This window comes from Lolium rigidum, chromosome 6 (assembly GCF_022539505.1).
Source record: "Lolium rigidum isolate FL_2022 chromosome 6, APGP_CSIRO_Lrig_0.1, whole genome shotgun sequence".
Taxonomy (NCBI): Eukaryota; Viridiplantae; Streptophyta; class Magnoliopsida; order Poales; family Poaceae; genus Lolium; species Lolium rigidum.
In genome coordinates this window covers 97657307-97674156 of record NC_061513.1, presented here as the reverse complement: position 1 = coordinate 97674156, position 16850 = coordinate 97657307, and the positions used below count along the sequence as shown (strand labels likewise).

The 16850-nt window shown below is 51.2% G+C and overlaps 1 protein-coding gene, 2 non-coding genes and 1 pseudogene across 3 annotated transcripts; 1 reads left to right on the top strand and 3 right to left on the bottom strand.

Moving 5' to 3' along the window:
• Positions 1-3702: 3702 nt before the first annotated feature.
• Positions 3703-3774, bottom strand: TRNAQ-CUG. The gene has a single exon. It is a non-coding gene; the product is annotated as a tRNA-Gln (tRNA).
• Positions 3775-3842: 68 nt separating this feature from the next.
• Positions 3843-3916, bottom strand: TRNAT-AGU. The gene has a single exon. It is a non-coding gene; the product is annotated as a tRNA-Thr (tRNA).
• A 2428-nt stretch (positions 3917-6344) lies between these two features.
• Positions 6345-9949, top strand: LOC124661399 (lysosomal Pro-X carboxypeptidase-like). The gene is made up of 10 exons (XM_047199256.1): positions 6345-6936; positions 7009-7195; positions 7306-7439; positions 7525-7637; positions 7717-7840; positions 8052-8201; positions 8310-8465; positions 8956-9035; positions 9131-9180; positions 9592-9949. Exons 1-10 carry the CDS (start codon positions 6556-6558, stop codon positions 9756-9758), a joined length of 1542 nt encoding a protein of 513 aa, XP_047055212.1. The 5' UTR covers positions 6345-6555; the 3' UTR covers positions 9759-9949.
• A 1518-nt stretch (positions 9950-11467) lies between these two features.
• On the bottom strand, positions 11468-12810 carry LOC124663006 (annotated as a pseudogene).
• Between the last annotated feature and the right edge of the window lie 4040 nt (positions 12811-16850).

The window sequence follows — 16850 nt, the reverse complement described above, 5'->3', positions numbered from 1 at the left end:
ATGTCATGATCTACTTTGGAGAGGTCAATTGAATAGCCGTGGACCGGCCCAGAGACATGCGTTGGATGTCAGGTTGTGCCTTTCGTTCTCTTTTTCTTACCACTATCATGGTTCAGCGCTGGTTCTACTACAACAAAGGACATGAATCTTGTGGTGCTAGAAATGGTAGAAAGGTTGCCACGACTAATACTTGCGGTCACAATAGAAAGCAGTCTTTGCAGACATTTATGGAACCAAGTAAGTTATGATTACTGTGTTGATCTATTGAATTCTTTTAAACAATCTCACTGCATCTGGAACAGTCTACCACTCATCATATCTTCTATCATGGAATTTAAGAGTATATTCAGCGATCTTGCAAATATGGTGCAACAACACACAAGCGAAGGTAATGTGATGATGTTGATGTTGAATGAAGGAAGTAAGGGTAGTAAGTTACGCATGTGCAACAAACTACTTGTGTCTATCATCAACTTCTAGAAAGAATTTTTTTGGAAGAACGGGATACATAAGCACCCTAGAGCAAACTCTGGATCTATTATGTTGATGCCACCGCAAAAACTCCAAATAGAAATAACATTATGTTGCACATGTTACATATTAGTGCCATCACAATGCTTGTATTTGCTTCCGTATCATTATGCTACCAATGGAATTATGTACACTCGGTGCATCTCTTAACACAGTTATATTTTATGTTTTTTTAAACATTTCTGTCTTTTGCAAATACAATCTTAAAAGATGATAAAAGACAAATAAGGAATTAAGGGCAAAATGGGGGTGACACACTTCACATGTTCCTCAATATTGTGAGGATAAAGACCATCAAGATCGATCTGCAGGTGCTACACAACCACACAGTGGTGACCGGATCCACGACGGCCCCATAGGGCATGCTCGTTTTGCGTGACGAGGTCAGCCTCTTCGTCCATGTTCTCAACCCTCTGACTGGCCATGTAATCGACCTCCCCTCGGTGATGACACTCCAACATGGCCGTGGTTGCAGGGCCCTATTCCTAGGAAGTTCCGCGAGGAACACAAAGTGACGACTGCGTGATTCGTCGATGACAACAATGTCATGATCTACTTCGAAGCGGTCAATCGAGTGGCCGTGGCCAACCCCGGAGACATGCGTTGGATGCCTGGCCATGGCTTTCGGTCTCTTGTTCTGACCACTATCATGTTTTAGCGCCGGTTCTACTTTATCAGTGACAAGAACCTTGTGGTGCTGGACATGGCAGGAGGGTTGCCACGACTGGTGCTCGCCATTGCGCTAGACAAAAGTCTCCACAGACATGTATAGAACTAAATGGTTGAAGGATGCCATTCTCACCAAACGACCGGATAATGCAGTTCAGATTATTCCGCTCTATGATCCTAATATTAGGTTACATAAAATTTGCATCCCTATGGATTTAGTTTCAAATTTGGTGGTTTTTTAGCATGTTAATTCTTACAATTTAGAAAGCATAAATTTCAAGTGTAAACTTTTCGTGATTGCTAAGGTGGAACTAATCACTCAAGGAAACGGCAGCTTATTAATGTTTGGAAGGAAAATAAACTAGAAATTGGTGGCATTGTGTACATGGTACTGCAAGATGGTGATCCTATTCTTATCCATAGAACACCATCAGTACATCAACACTCCCTGATTGCACTCTTTTTCGAATGTGCAAGATTGTCAAAGTTTTGTGTATTTAACACATGACTCTCAATGTGGTGCACATTTGTTACAATCTTAAAAGATGATAAAATACAAATAATCAATTAAAGGCCAAATGCGGAAACACACTTCACATCTTCCACAATATTGTGACGATGAAGACCATGGAGATTGATCTGCAGGTGTTGCGCAACAATGCAATGGTGGCTGGATCCGAGGCAGCCCTTGAGAGCATGCTCGTTCTGCGTGACGAGGCCAACCTCTTCATACATGTTCTCAACCCTCTGACTGGACATGTCAGCTACCTCCCATAGGTGAAGACACTCGAGCATGGCCATGGTTACATGGCCCTATTTCCAAGAAGTTATTCGATGAACACAAGGTGACAACTGCGTGATTTTCGGATGACAGCAATGTCATGATCTACTTTGGAGAGGTTAATCGAATGGCCATGGACAAGCCCAGAGACACGTGTTGGATGCATGGTTGTGCCTTTCTTTCTCTTGTTCTAACCATTATCATGATTCAGTGATGGTTCTACTGCAACAATGACGAGAATCTTGTGGTGCTAGACATGGCAGGAAGGTTGCTAGGACCGTTGCATGCCGCCGTCCTAGAAAACAGTCTTTGTGTTGGAGGGATGGCCCCCGGTATGGCAAAGTACTCGAGTCAACAAACGTGTAGGAGTTCGCGGATCAAGAAAAGGCGCTATGATGCAAAAGATATGGAAGAAACAGTAAGGAAAAGAATAAATCACAGCGCCTGGGCCGGTTTCTGACTTCCCCGGCCCGCCCCAGCTCCCGCGACCCGCTCCAGCTGCGCCCAGGAGCTCCGGCTTTCGCCCCGCATGGGCCGGCTTCCGCTCCCCTCGGCCCGTCCGGCTTCCCACTCCCTGGGCCGGGTGGCGCTCGACAAGGCCAACTGCGGTTCGCTGGCCGGCTCGCCCCACGTCCTTTGCTCGATCGTTCCAGGAGCATGCATGGCCGGCTCCCAAGAAGAGTTTGTTGTTGGTGATGTTTTAGTTTCAGCCACCCCATACTGGGTTGAAATTGAAGATGAAACAATTGTTGCACTCCTTGAAAGAGAAGTTTCGATCGTGTTTTAGTTGTATCCATCCCACTGGGTTGCATTTGGTGCAACCTATATTTGTTGCACTATTTGAATAAGTTGTTGTTGTGGGTATTTTAGTTCAAGTCATTCCCTATCGGGTTGCAACTAGAGAAGACACACTTGCTACACTATTTGAAACATATTGTAGTTGGTTGTGTTTCAATTGCATCCATCCCAGTGAGTTCCTTAGTTCTAGAGCAGCCATCCTCGGTTTCGACTAATAGTACCTAAAAGGGATTTCTTCAGTTTTAGAACATTTCAGTATACTGAAAATCATTTTCACTTTTCTTTGGGTTTGTCGGGTTTTGGACATCCGGGTGGTCGAGGAAAGATAGTTGTTTCGTGTTTGGCGTAATCATGACGACACAACCGCCCCGCTGCATAATATAACAATCATCACAGCTTATGATATGTCTTGCTCTAAATTTGAAGCCATCTAGTTGCATGCGGAATCTATTTCTCACTTCTGCTAAACAAACTTTTGTCTTGTATTCTCCCCCAATCTTTGGGGAGAAGGCATATAACCTATCAGTTACTTGAAAAGAGAAGTCTGGGCTTCTTTGATCGCACAATGAGGAATATACATGAAAATGAGAACATATGAATCTAAAGGAACACCATGTTTAATTCTACAAGGACTGAAAAAACGACCAATAAAAAAATTGAAATATAGTACTGCAGCTATAATTTGTGGAATAGACGCAAAGTTTTTTTCCTTGAGATGAAAATTTCGTTTTGAAGCTGCATGCAAACTACACCGATGAAATTCTTATGACTCCAAACTCCATAAGATCCATCAGAAATGGGAAGATAAAAAAAGAAGCCGCCAGGCAATATAGATATCGAGTAGACTCGAATTTAGACAGGTCGTTTTGTTCATGTACTAGTAGAACGGATCAAATGCAAAATGAAGAAAAAGAATGAAAAAGAGGTCCCACCGAGACTTGAACTCGGGTTACTGGATTCAGAGTCCAATGTCCTAACCACTAGACCATGGGACCATATGCGTTTTGCAAGCCGCATTAAGAATATTTGATGAATTAATTTGCATGTAAAATACAAAAATAATTGCTTTCATTGAGAGTTGAACTCAAGACCTCCCGCTTACTAAACGGGTGCTCTAACCAACTGAGCTATGAAAGCTCGGATGTTAAAGGTCCGTATTTATTTTCCTTGATCGTCTAGTGCCCCCATCCACTTGCCTCCGTTTCATATTTTATCTTACTTCATCGACCGAAGCCACCATCCACATGCCTGTATTGCTGCAGCTCCGCCCCATCCGGTGGAGATGAGTGCATCTCCAGCGACCACTCACGCTTCAGCGGGATGATGCAAAACGGACCGATTCATTCTGCTTCAAATTTGGAAACCGATGTGTTGGGCTGGACACTGCGTGGACAGCGTCCAGTCACGAGTGTCGCGGGCCCACCTAGAAGCGATCCGATGGCAGAAGGCTGATCGGCGACATCTTTTGCCATCTGAACAGGGGGGGCTCCCTGTTCTGCCACCTCCGACAGACCAGCGAGCCCTGCGGCAGGAGATGCGCCACCAGGTCGAGCGCCTCCCGCCAACGATGCAGCAGCAGGAGGTGCCGCGGCGGGAGAACTTCTGGCGAGAATTCCTTGCCTGGGAGTACGAGGCGCGCCGTGTCATCCGCGACCGCCGCGACTTCATGCCCGGCGACGACACGCCGGAGAGCAAGAACGAGGTTTTCTACGACGACGACAAGGAGATGGACGACGTGCCTTCGGCTGCTATGAAGCTGGAGGACGCCGTCCCCGACAACTATGACGAGGACACGACCATGGCTGACGCAATGGGCGCGTCCTTGGCCGACGAGGAGGCCAAATGGTCATGGCCAGAGCTGGAAGCCATCGTCCAGCTCTCGGCCATGGTGGCGGCGCACGTAGCATCGCTGCCACCGCCACAACCGTTGTCGCCGCACGCGCCACCAAAGGCAGCGTGGGACAGCCAGGAGGTTCCACCACCTCCGCCATCGATGCCACCGCACTACACGCCTCCTCGGCAGTACGCACCGCCACCTCCGCAGTACGCGTAGCCCGCGGAGGTGCCTGCTTGGGTGCACAACTCTAGACGCCGCCGCCATTCGTAGACCTCGTCTCCGACGACTAAGAAGACGACGACCATTGAATTAGTTTAGATTTTCATTTTAAACTATGTAAATTATGTTCGAATCACTGAAATTTTCGCACGCATTTTTTAATTCGTGCGTTTCTATTTGTTTCATGTACGCGAGCTAACTGGCCGGTGGACCGAATGAGTCACACCGTTGGACGCTCTGTCCGAATAGGTCACAAAACGGGACGCACCTAGTCCGCAGGCCGATTCAACAAACAGACAGAATCGGATGGGTTGCTGATTTGGATCGGTCAGCTGGGAGGAAATTGCACATAACACCATATGTTGGGGCATGTTTTGCAAGGAACCACGACCATGACTTGTTTTTGCACAGAACACCATATTTTGTTGTCACTGTTGCACAAAACACTAAGTAGGGTTGTTACCTCATTTGATACATAATTAGTCCCATAAGTCCACTGACAATACATACGTGGACTCCGGCATGGACCCCGACTAGGACCTGCCGCATAACTCTTCCTACTGTTCGACCCTGCCGCCACCATCTCGGTCTCCGACCATCGCCGTCGCCTCCCTCCTCTGGAATGAATCCACTTTGTCATTCTCAATACTAGGGCCCGCCCCTGGTCCAGGGGAAAAATGGTCAAGGGGAAGGTAGGTTCTCCCGGCGCGAGCGACGATGGTGGTGGCAACGCCTGCTGCGACGCCTCGAGGCCAATCCATCGGGCGCGCTCCTCGTGGAGTCCGTGGTGCAGCGTAGGAAAGGTGTACCGTGAACACTCGTCTTTCGTTGGCACGTACTCCTCCTCCTTCACGGGCAGAGGTGGCAGCGGTTGGTACGCCTCATAGGCCTTGTTGCCGACATCATCATCGTCGAGGCCCTCGAGGTGCGCCTCGATCATCTACCGCCGAGTGTCGTGCTGGGCCTCAAACCACCGGCTCCACGTCGGGGAGTCGAAGGTGTACACCGGATCCCGCTGTAGATCCAGCGGGAGGTGGGCTTGGCCGCGGAGGATCTCCGGCGGCACTCGGAGCTGCGCAACAGGATGGCCGACACCGGCACCCACGCCTGGTTATTAAGATCAGCTAGTGTGTGTGCGTGGGGACGACAAGTGATTTGATTCATTTATTAAGACCAGCCGATGTTTGTACGTGCACGTGGGCCCGCGTCTCATCACCTCCCTCGGCCACTAATGGGCGGGCTCGAGGATTTTCCGAGAGGATGCGCGCATACACGTTGTCATCCGCGGGCAGCACATAACCAACCCATGGGCCTAATTATGTGTCAAAAGAGCTAATATCCCTATTTAGGGTTCCGTGCAACAATTAGAACAAAATATAGTGTTCTGTGCAAAAACAAGACATGGTTGTGGTTCTGTGCAAAACATGCCCTAACATATGGTGTTATGTGCAATTTCCTCGTCAGCTGGAGATGCCTGATGCTGGATCGTCGTCGTCCCCGTGTGTGTCCGTCCGTCAGCTCGGCGTGCTGGTAGATTTTGCTCCGAGAGTCCGATCTCCGATGTCACCGTGCACCATCGCATCCGCTGGGGCGGAGTAGACGACACCACGCACTTACGCCAACTTCAGGTGCCACGTCAAAAGCTCCCCAGTTTTCCGCGCACTTCGATCCTCTGCACCAGATCGTCTCCACTCTCCACTCGCCGGAGGCAAGCGCCGCGATGCATCCGCCTCGCCGCCGCCTTCTCCTCCTCCTCTCCCTCGGCCTCCTCCCGGCCGTCACGTGGGCCCTACTCGCGCCACCCCGCTTCCCAGCCCCCCACGCGCGGCCGCGGGCGGGAGCGGGAAACGAGGTCGGGGGCTACGAGTTCGAGACCCGCTACTTCCGGCAGCGGCTGGACCACTTCAGCTTCCCCGGGGTTGGGGACGAGGAGTTCTTCCAGCAGCGGTACCTCGTGGGCCGCGCCGGCGGCTGGGCGGGCCCCAGCGGGCCCATCTTCTTCTACTGCGGCAACGAGGGCGACATCGCCTGGTTCGCCGCCAACTCCGGCCTCGTCTGGGAGGCCGCCCCGCGCTTCGCCGCCCTCGTCGTCTTCGCCGAGGCAAATCATCTTACAAACATACACCACCTTCCCCTGTAGCTGCCCCTCACTTACTGTTGTTCCGCGCTGCAGCATCGCTACTACGGCGAGTCCATGCCGTTCGGCAGCAAAGACAAGGCTTACAACGACTCCAGGTCCTTGGCGCACCTGACGGCTGAGCAAGCGCTCGCTGACTATGCCGTGCTGCTCACCGACCTCAAGAGGAACCTGTCTGCACAAGCCAGCCCCGTGGTGCTGTTCGGGGGCTCATATGGTGGAAGTAAGAGCTATTACCAGCTTATCTGTGAATCCTTCATTGTGTCTTACTAATTGGCGAATTCAGCAGTGTCCTTTTAATTCTGTACTGATTTTGTTGATTGTGGTACGCAGTGCTGGCTGCTTGGATGAGGCTCAAGTACCCGCATATTTCTGTCGGGGCTCTTGCGTCGTCGGCTCCGATCCTGCAGTTTGAGGACATCGTCCCTCGTACCATATTCTACGATCTCGTTTCAAATGATTTTAAGGTGTGTGCGTGCATAATCTTGGCTTCATTGTATTTTTGTGAGTAAAGGACACCGTTGACACTAGTGCTTCTATATATGTATTCAGAGGGAAAGCTTAGGCTGTTTTAGAGCAATAAAGGACTCCTGGAAAGAACTAGATGACCAAGGAAATGCCCAAGATGGTCTTCTGAAACTAAGCAAAACATTTCACCTTTGCCAGTGGGTTATTTCTCCATAATTAAGTTTCATCTCTCTCAGTAAGATTGATTGTGATAACAAATGTATGAATGGCTGGCAGGACCCTGAAATCCTCCGAAGCACTTTCAGATTGGTTGAGCTCAGCTTACAGTTATCTGGCCATGGTGGATTACCCTATGTCATCAGATTTTCTCATGCCTTTGCCTGCCAACCCAATTAAGGAAGTTAGTTCTTAAACCCTTTTTTTGCCATGAATCTGTTCCAACATTTCTATTCAGCGAAAACTCATTAATCTGCATTGCAAAGGAACAAAAAAAAATATATGTAGAGACCTCAGTGATAATCATGTGTTTTTCACTTGCTTTCTAAAGTTATTATGTTGTATTTTCTTAACACCTTCACTACTTACTATGGATTATCCTGTTTCTTATCCAGGTATGTAGAAATATTGACAAGCAACCACAGGGGACCAGTACACTGGAACGAATTTATGCAGGAGTAAATGTATACTACAACTACACGGGTACCGTTGACTGCTTTGATCTGGATGATGATCCTCATGGAATGGGTGGATGGGATTGGCAGGTCCTGAAACTACAACTTTTACCCATTTCTATCCATTGGATATATCTCACACATGTTATAGTACTTTAATTTCAGTGTATGACATGCTTTGTTCTTTGGTTAACACAGGCTTGTACTGAGATGGTAATGCCAATGACTTCCAGTGAAGATCTTAGTATGTTCCCACGATATGAATTCGACTATGCTTTGTATGCTGATAATTGTGTCAAAAGCTTTGGTGTTAGACCAAGGCCTCGATGGATCACTACAGAGTTTGGTGGCCACGTAAGTCTATTTATTGCATAGAATTTGACACACTGTAGTAAGCAGTAAGTTTTTTTCTTACTTGGTCAGTCTAGATGATCTGTTATCAATCAAGCACATACTTTTCTGAAGTAAGTGTTTAAGGAAGTCTAGTTATAATCATTTTCGAGGAAAACCTTTCACTGTGGTTGATTCTGGTACTTCAACAATCATCACTATTGAAACCCTGATATGGATTATGTTGGCCGTTATATGCCTGTGGTACCTTAAAGCATGAATTCATTATAATGTGCCCAGATCTTAGTATGTTATATTACTAACATTCGAACTCTTTAGAGCTATGGGTAATTTCAAGAGCTTGACAATGTTGTCATATTATGCCAAATTTAGTTACAGTCTTTCTGGTATCCAATGAATGATTGATTGATTGATTTGGTCACTGGGGCAGAGTATTATTTACAGCCTTTTGATACAAGTGAGACTGATTGTCTTAAACTTCTTCATTTTTTAGAATATAAGTTCAGTTCTGGAGAAATTTGGCAGTAATATCATATTCTTCAATGGACTTCTCGATCCTTGGAGTGGTGGAGGGTGAAGAAACTTCACTTGTTTTTCAATAATAAATACTCTCATCAGGTTGAGTGCCTCCTATTGTCTTAGTAATGTTATTTTTCTGAATGCTGCAGCGTCCTGAAGAACATATCTTCGAGTGTTGTTGCCATTGTGGCTCCACTAGGTACTGTACCTTCGCCCATTGCTGATGCAGTAGCTTTTTAGTTTCTATATAACGACATAGAATAGACTCAAAACAAAAACTAAGTACATTCAAACTGATCAATCAATCTAGCGAAGACACGTGAGCTGCATTCCATTGTGTTACTCGTTTAATGATTTCCATTGAGCTGCATATTATTTCATCTCATTTGGGTGCAATAATATTACAAAACTATAACTTGTCATGAATTTCCCCGCAATTTTTTTTGTCATGACTTAGATCCAGTAATTGCCATCTGTTTGGATTCTCTGGCTAATGTATCTGTTGGTAAGGGGCTAATGGATAATGGCCCATCTGGTGGCGTGAGTTTCAGGCTGCCACACCAACATGGTAGTTTCATCACTGATGTGCTGCTATTGGTTTGCTCTGCAGGAGCACATCACATAGACCTGCGTCCCGCGACCAAGGAGGACCCAGATTGGCTAGTAAGCCTGAGAGAATCGGAACTGGAGATCATATCCGTCTGGCTATCGGATCACTACGGGGCAGGAGGGGTGCTCGTTCAGAGCGCAGCTGCCAATGACCAGGCTGCCTCATGAGCAAACGGCACACTCCCCTTGATATCGCCCCAAAGTTTCAAATGTACAGTACATGGCTTGTTTAGGACTCGGTTCTGACTGACATGAGATGACCATCTCAGCAGTTCTAACTCCCAGCCATGAGCCATCGTCTTCGTCAGCTGGTACACTGCGAAGATGAGGTCCATATCATCGTATGCTGATTTCGTGCCTACTGTGCAGAATCAATAAGGACATCTCCAACGGGGCGACCCATCCCGCGCCCGCGCGTTCGGATGGGTCCAGCCGGACAAAAACCCGGCCCAGCGCGCGGACCCATCCCTAAAACGGATGGCCGCGGCGTCCGGAACGACGCAAACCCGGCCCAAATCTGGGCCGAGTTTGCGTGGCCGCGGACGCGAAAGGCTGGTCGCTCGCGTCCGCCCCTTGTCCGCCCCTGGCCCGCATGTCATAGACATAAACATTTGTTTTTATTAAAAAAACTCATTACAATTTTTTTTAGCTACTACTCTATCCTACTACGTACGGGGCCGGCGGCCTCGCCGGCGTCTCCTCGCCGTCGGGGCCGTGGATTTCACTCGATGCGGGCGGCCTGTACGCGTGAGGATTCCACTCCAGCTTACCAGCTGGGTGGCGCCGCGGCGGTTTCGGCGGAGGCCTTCATCCTCCTCCTTTCCGCCCGCGCACCTCGGGCGCGCTCGCGCTCCGCCTCCTGCGGCGGAACCATCCGCTTCCCGCATACCTCAAGCTCCTGCAGGGCGGCGCGTTCCACAGTGGTCCGCGCCTCCAGGCGGACGCGAGCGGGGGCCTGGGCCTCGTGGTTCTCCTGCCGCCGGCGCATGCGCTCTTGCCGGCCGCGCTCCGCCGACGCAGCATCCTCCCGGGCGCGCCGCTCGGGCGAGGGCATCTGGATGAGGTGACGGGCCGCTCGCATAGCGATCGGCCCGTTCTTCCGGCCGAGGAGGTCGCCTGACCGGCGGCGGCCGGCCCGCCGGGTGGCCTCGTGCTCCTTCGTCACGCGCGTGAGATCGGCGAGACGCTCCTCGATGGCGGCGTTGATATTTGCCGGCCGCGAGGTCCTCCTCGTCGACGGGCTCCTCCGCGGCCTCGTACCCGGCCGTCCGCGGTCTCGTGCCGCCCGTCCGCGGCCGCCTCCACCATCTCGGCGTCGCCGCCTTCTTGCCGCCGCCTCGGCGGCGACGCGGAGCGCCTCGTCGTCGGCGACCCACCGCGAGTCCGCGCGCTCCTCCTCCTCCGTCCGCGGGAACCCGGCCCGGGCGGCGAGGAGAGCTTGACCCACGTGGCCTGCAGGGTGCGCGGCATGGCGACGGAGAAGGTGGAGTGGCCGCCGGAGAAGGTGGAGTGGGAGAGGAAGGTGATGCGGTATGTGTGAGACCGCCGCAGTCTTTTATAGCCGGCGGCCTGGCGGGAAACTAGGGCGCGAGCGCGCGCCAATGGCGTTTTCGCGCGCGCGGGAACCTTGGTGCGCGCGGGATCTTTCCCGCGCGTTCCACCGCCCACCATGGCTGTCCCGTCGAGGCCTGCCATGGCGCAGCGCCGCGCAACGAAGACGAACCACGTGGCGTCTCTTTGGGTCGCCGCGTTGGGCGCCGCGTGCGATCCAAATGGACACGCGGATGCGAAGTGCTGTCCGCGTGTCCGGCCGGCCACGCAAACGGCCCAAAACGGACGAGCCAGCGCGTCCGTTTAGGTCGGCCGGTTGGAGATGCCTAAGGGCATGAGCTACGGTGGCATATGCTTGTAGGTGCCTCACAACTTCCAACTAGGTTCGGTAGTCTGAAACGGGACGAAAATGCTGTTTTGATCCCGAGCACAGCTGAGCTCCTTTTCTGGACCACTCGTTTCCTCTGCTGTAGATGGTATGTCAATTTTAAAATCGTACAGTTTGCAGCACACGGGCCCACATCTGTGCACATATTTAACGTTGCTTTAACGGACGGCTGTTGTCGGTACACAACCAGAAAACACTGACCGCGGGACTCCTCTGCGCCTGACCGTATTGCTCCGATCGACGGGTAGACTGGGTAGTGCAGCAGTGCAGTGCAGCCATAGCTGGAGCGGAGCCACACCTGCACTGTGGAACGTGCTTGCCGGTCATCGCCCAGCGCCGCGCGGCGACGCACGCCTTGAAGCAGCGGGGACTCCTGCCACCGCCGTTGGGCCTTTCCAACCTTAGTCGCCATGCTCAGGACCTACTGCTCCATCGACAGCCGCTCCGCACTGCCCGGCCGCACTATGGTCTCTAGCGCATGGAGCATCACCGAGAAGTCCATAGCAGCGGCCACCCGTCACGCTGGTCTTCGTCGTCGTTTCCTCCGCCAGCTTCTGTCTCGGCGACCGTAGCTACCGCGGGGCTCCGGGCTCGTCTGATAGACCCACCTCAAGAACGCGGCGAGGTCACCTATCCCATGAAAGTTCGTGGGAGGAACATCACGCAGTTGACGGCCAGCGTCTCGTATAGGTGTAGCTCATGGACCGTGGTTGTGACTGGGTCAACTGCGAGCTAGGCCGTGCAGGGGAAGAGCAGCGGGTGGAAGCAGAATGCGAGGTCGAGGGACATTTCGAAGGCACGTAGGCGGTTTAGGCGCGGAGGAGCACGTAGCTGCCGTGGCCGGCGCCGGTGATCCTAACCTCAGGTGAGCGCGGAGGTTGCTGTCGGCATGGTCGCAGGTGGCCTGCAGAAACGGTGTCCACTGCACGTCGTGCGCGGCATGGACGTCAATCTCCGGTTGGTCGTGAGGTGTGCGAGTGCAATCGTGTTGTATGTCAGGTAAGCTGTGGACGACGCGGGCGCCACACCCACGAGGCCACGACCGCTGGTGCGCCGCTGCCGAAGATGTCCTCGTTGCCTCGTTGGCCCGTAGAGCGAGCGCTGGGCTGTCGGCCGCGTTGCCCTTAGGATCAGCACCAGAAAGCACGGCGCCGAAGACACGTGTCCCGGTCCCTCGCGCGATGCAGCAGGTCTGCGCAAGGACGAGCCCCCTCGGCGAGGCGACCAACGGTGCCCGTGGTGGCGGGGCACATTTTCATCGAGCTGGGACGGGTTGAGCATGTCGTAAGCGGTGAGCAGCAGTATAGACAGGGCGCATGCATGCTCATCTAACATCTGTACCATAGGTCCACCGCATCTACCATCAAAACGCCCACTGTTGTCAACATTGTCCCAGTGACATGCATTTATTATATTTTCTAGGCTCAGTATCACGATTAAATAACTACACTCGCTCATGTCCGAAGACCAAATGAATGGTCCACAAAAAGAGCTCATATGTGCTCGGGAGCAAAAACGCCCAGTCCGACTTAGAGTGATATCTACCCAACGCTGGAAGTTAAAGCCACCACTTAATGGGTCCCACGGTCCAGATTTTTCACCTCTGCCCGTGAGCTATGACTGGAATCTTCACCTCATCCCCAATCTGGCATCACGGGATCGACTCTTCACCCCTGCGCCAATCTAGCATCACGGGACTCTTCATCTCTGTCCCAATCTTCATTCTTCCAGGCGAGCACCAAGCGGGGGCCAGCCCATGGCCGGAATCTCGAGCTGCCACTGCCGGTCATGACCCAAGAGCTCCGACTGGCTGGATTTCGGCCGCCATGGCCGTGACCTTCAGTTGCCGCGGCCGTCCGTGGACACAGTTTTGGAGCTCGTGGCGTCCTACTTTCTTCTACCTTTTCCCTATTTTTCCTGGTTCTTCTATCTTTTTCTGCCGAGGAAGCCACTTCTCCTGCAAGAGACTACTTGGCCTGCAGGGCAGCGAGTGGTAGGTTCGGGTCTGACAACCGAGCCTAGAAGCCTGCGGAGCAGCGAGTTGAGGCTAGGCGTTGGCCATGCCCTAAGCCTGTAAATTGTAACCAGATGGTGCGATGCTCCTGCTTCTAGGAAACGGACACCCTTGGTGGGCATAATACTGTACAGCCGGCGAGCTAGGAATGAATGCTAAGAGCATCTCCAGTCGCGTCCCCCAAACCGTCCCCCAAACCGCGCGCCGGATTGAGCGTTTGGGGGACGTGTTTTGTTCGTGCCGCCTTTGGGGGACGTCGCTCCCCAGCCGCGTCCCCCAAACGCCGCCCCCAAACATTTAAAATACTTTTTTTGGCATTTTTATTTCAATTTCCACAAACTAATACATAAATGGGAACGTGGTTTCCACAAACTAATACATAGTTGGAACCGTGGTGGACACAAATATAAAATATTGCAAATAAACTAAACCTAACTAGGCCGTGCATCGGAGGTTTGCTGTGTTCGCCTGCTAAGAAAGAACACTCGAGGGCACACCCGAGTCACCTAAACCGGAAAATCCAGCGGGAGGATGGTGCCCTTGTTGGTTCTACCGATGAGGCGAACGGGCGAAACCTCCGTGCACGTATTCGCTGCGAAGAAACAACACTCATTCGGCCGTCCTCCTCGTCGGTGCCTGTCGTCGTGGGAGTCCCCGTCGACGTGGTAGTCCCGGAGGCGGCGCCTCTCGTCGAAGATCTTGACGCTCATGTCCCCGTTGCCGAAGTAGGAGAACACGAGGATGAAGCCGGCTTCGAGGCCGTGGTGGCGCGCGAACTTCTCCCGGCCGATGTTGAGGTACATCTTGCCGCGCGCGTCGTAGATCGCCTTGACGATCCACCGGCGAAGCCGCACGAATGCTCCCGCGGATGCATCGTGCGCGGGCGTACGCCGCCGACGTACGCGGCGAAGGAGTCCGGCAGCCTCGGGATGCCGCGCGGGTCGCCCTTGAGGACGTGGACGGACTCGAACGGGACGTCCGGCTCCACGTCCATCTCCGACGAGGAAGACGACGGCGTGGGAGGCGACGGCGAGCGTTCAGCTATGCCGCGGCCACGTCCACGACCACGACCACGGCCGCGGCCGCGAGGTCGGCCTCCGCCTCTACCAGACATAGTGTCGAGTCTTGTTGAGAGATGGTGGCGGCTAGGGTTTGGGAGAAAGGCGCTAGGGTTTGTGTGTGAGAGGGACGATGAGAGGCGCCCCTTTTTATAGGCCGGAGGGAGGCGGAGGAGCGGTGGCGCTCATTAACGCCGGCACGCGAGCTAGGCGCGACGGGACGCGTCGGCTGCGCCCTTCGCGGGAGCTGCACCGTCGCCGCGCGCCAACAACTTCCGTCGCGAGGTAGGCGACGGTTAGGTTTAAATTAATTGTGCCGCCGACGGGTCGGCCCCGCCACTCCCCGCCTCGCTTTCGTTGTGTCCGGCGTCCCCGGAGCGTCCGCCGTGGGACGGGGACGGGCTCGGGCGCCGGACACCGTATAGGGGCGCGCCGGACAAAAAAGGGCTTTGGGGGACGCGGCTGGAACGCATTTTCTGTCCGGCGCGCCCCAAATCCCTTTGGGGGACGGTTTGGGGGACGCGACTGGAGATGCTCTAACAGAGTAGAGAATGTCGGGTACTTAGATGTGCAAGCAGTAGCCGCCACCGCAACCAAAACTCAACTGATGAAAAGACTCTTATACACTTCAACGCCCGCTCCATGTGCTGGGGCCCCATATGCCTCATCTGCTGGTGAACTTAAATTTCATTCATATTTTTTAAGATATATTACAAAGATGAACTGAATTTAACTAAATTTGAACATAAACTAAAAAGTAGCCTAGAAGAATACAGTTTCTGAAAGTGTTCCAAAAACTCTGACAATATGTTTGCACCAAAAACATCACAATAAGAAAAATAATTAGGTATCTGCAACCCACCATAGCCCAGTGTTACAAAAATCTGAAATTGCTAGCAACAAAAATCTGAAATTGCTAGCGATGTACATTTTTTTTCGATAAAGGGAATATATTAATATCAAAATATATCAATTACACCCGTCCTCTGCAACAACATATCACTCTAATGGCATTACGGATGCACACAGCCAAAAAATAGCAAAGAAAACTAAGAAATAAAAGTCCCGCTACAGTATCTCGAGCCTAACAACAGCAATACATCCACCAACAAGATAACACCTAAAATACAGACTTTCCAAAAACGACGTCTTCACTAATATTCATTATATAAACCCTCTTATTGTGGTTGTCATCAATTACCAAAATGGGGGAGATTGTAAGGGTACATTGCCCCTATGTGTGGTTTTGGTAATTAATGACAACCCCTATGGACTAATGTTTTCATTGAGTTTATATGAAGGAATATTCCATAGGTACTACTTGCTCTCCATGTGTTGGATTCAAGTATGGATGCCATGAAGATAAAGGTATACCTTGTGTATTGGCATCAAGATCATCGGTATGAAGATATATATGTGATATGATCAAGAAGAAGAAATAAAGATGGAGTTCTTATGTGGAACTCAATATTAGCCATGCTCTATCTTATGTGAGTATGAGAAGATACAAGGTTGAGTTGGGCAAGTTCAAGATGAGCATCTTGAGTGAATCACATGCTTGAAGCTTGCCGTCCATTTGGTGATAATGGACATGTGAAGATGTGCATCAATGGGGCTTTCCCATCATAGTGTATGGGGGAGTATTTGTGAGTCTTCACGGAGCAACATTGATCAAGTGATGCATTCCGGCTTGAGTGAAGCTTGAAGAGTTATCATCAAGATCAAGCGGGATGCGCAAGGCAAAGGTATGACCTTGATAGGTTTTCCTTTTACCGGTCTCGAGGTGGTTGATGGGAGACCGGATTATAGGATAGATAGCCGCACTATTAAGAGGGGCTTTCGATTGGGTAACTTGATCACATCGTCTTAGAGAGCTCAATCCTTTGCATACTTTGCACATTCTTATTGCTTCTTGGTATTTCTCGGTGTGAGGTTCTTGAGCTTGTTGCTAGCTTTACAACAAGCCCAAGTTCATCGAAAACGGAGTTCGCATGCATCTTCTATTGCGTTTTTCAGGTTGGGTGATTTTACCGATTATTCATGATATAAGGTTCTACCTTTTATATTCATGATAAAATCCCCTCCTACAGATTCTTGGGTTTTCACTTTCTATAAGATAGCATTTGTTGTTATCTTCCAAACAAAATTGGTTTCATGCGATTCGGAGTTCGGGAGCAATTGTTATTAGGGAAAAAGAGAAAAAGATAAAAGAATAAAAAGAAAAAAAAAGGAGGAACAGCCGGCCGGCC

Bases quoted from the DNA above. Each gene is read 5' to 3' on its own strand.
- LOC124661399 (XM_047199256.1), top strand. From the start codon at position 6,556: ATGCATCCGCCTCGCCGCCGCCTTCTCCTCCTCCTCTCCCTCGGCCTC. The intron at 7,638-7,716 runs GTGGGTTATTTC...AATGGCTGGCAG, and splicing joins AAAACATTTCACCTTTGCCA to GACCCTGAAATCCTCCGAAG. The intron at 9,181-9,591 runs GTACTGTACCTT...TTTGCTCTGCAG, and splicing joins TGCCATTGTGGCTCCACTAG to GAGCACATCACATAGACCTG.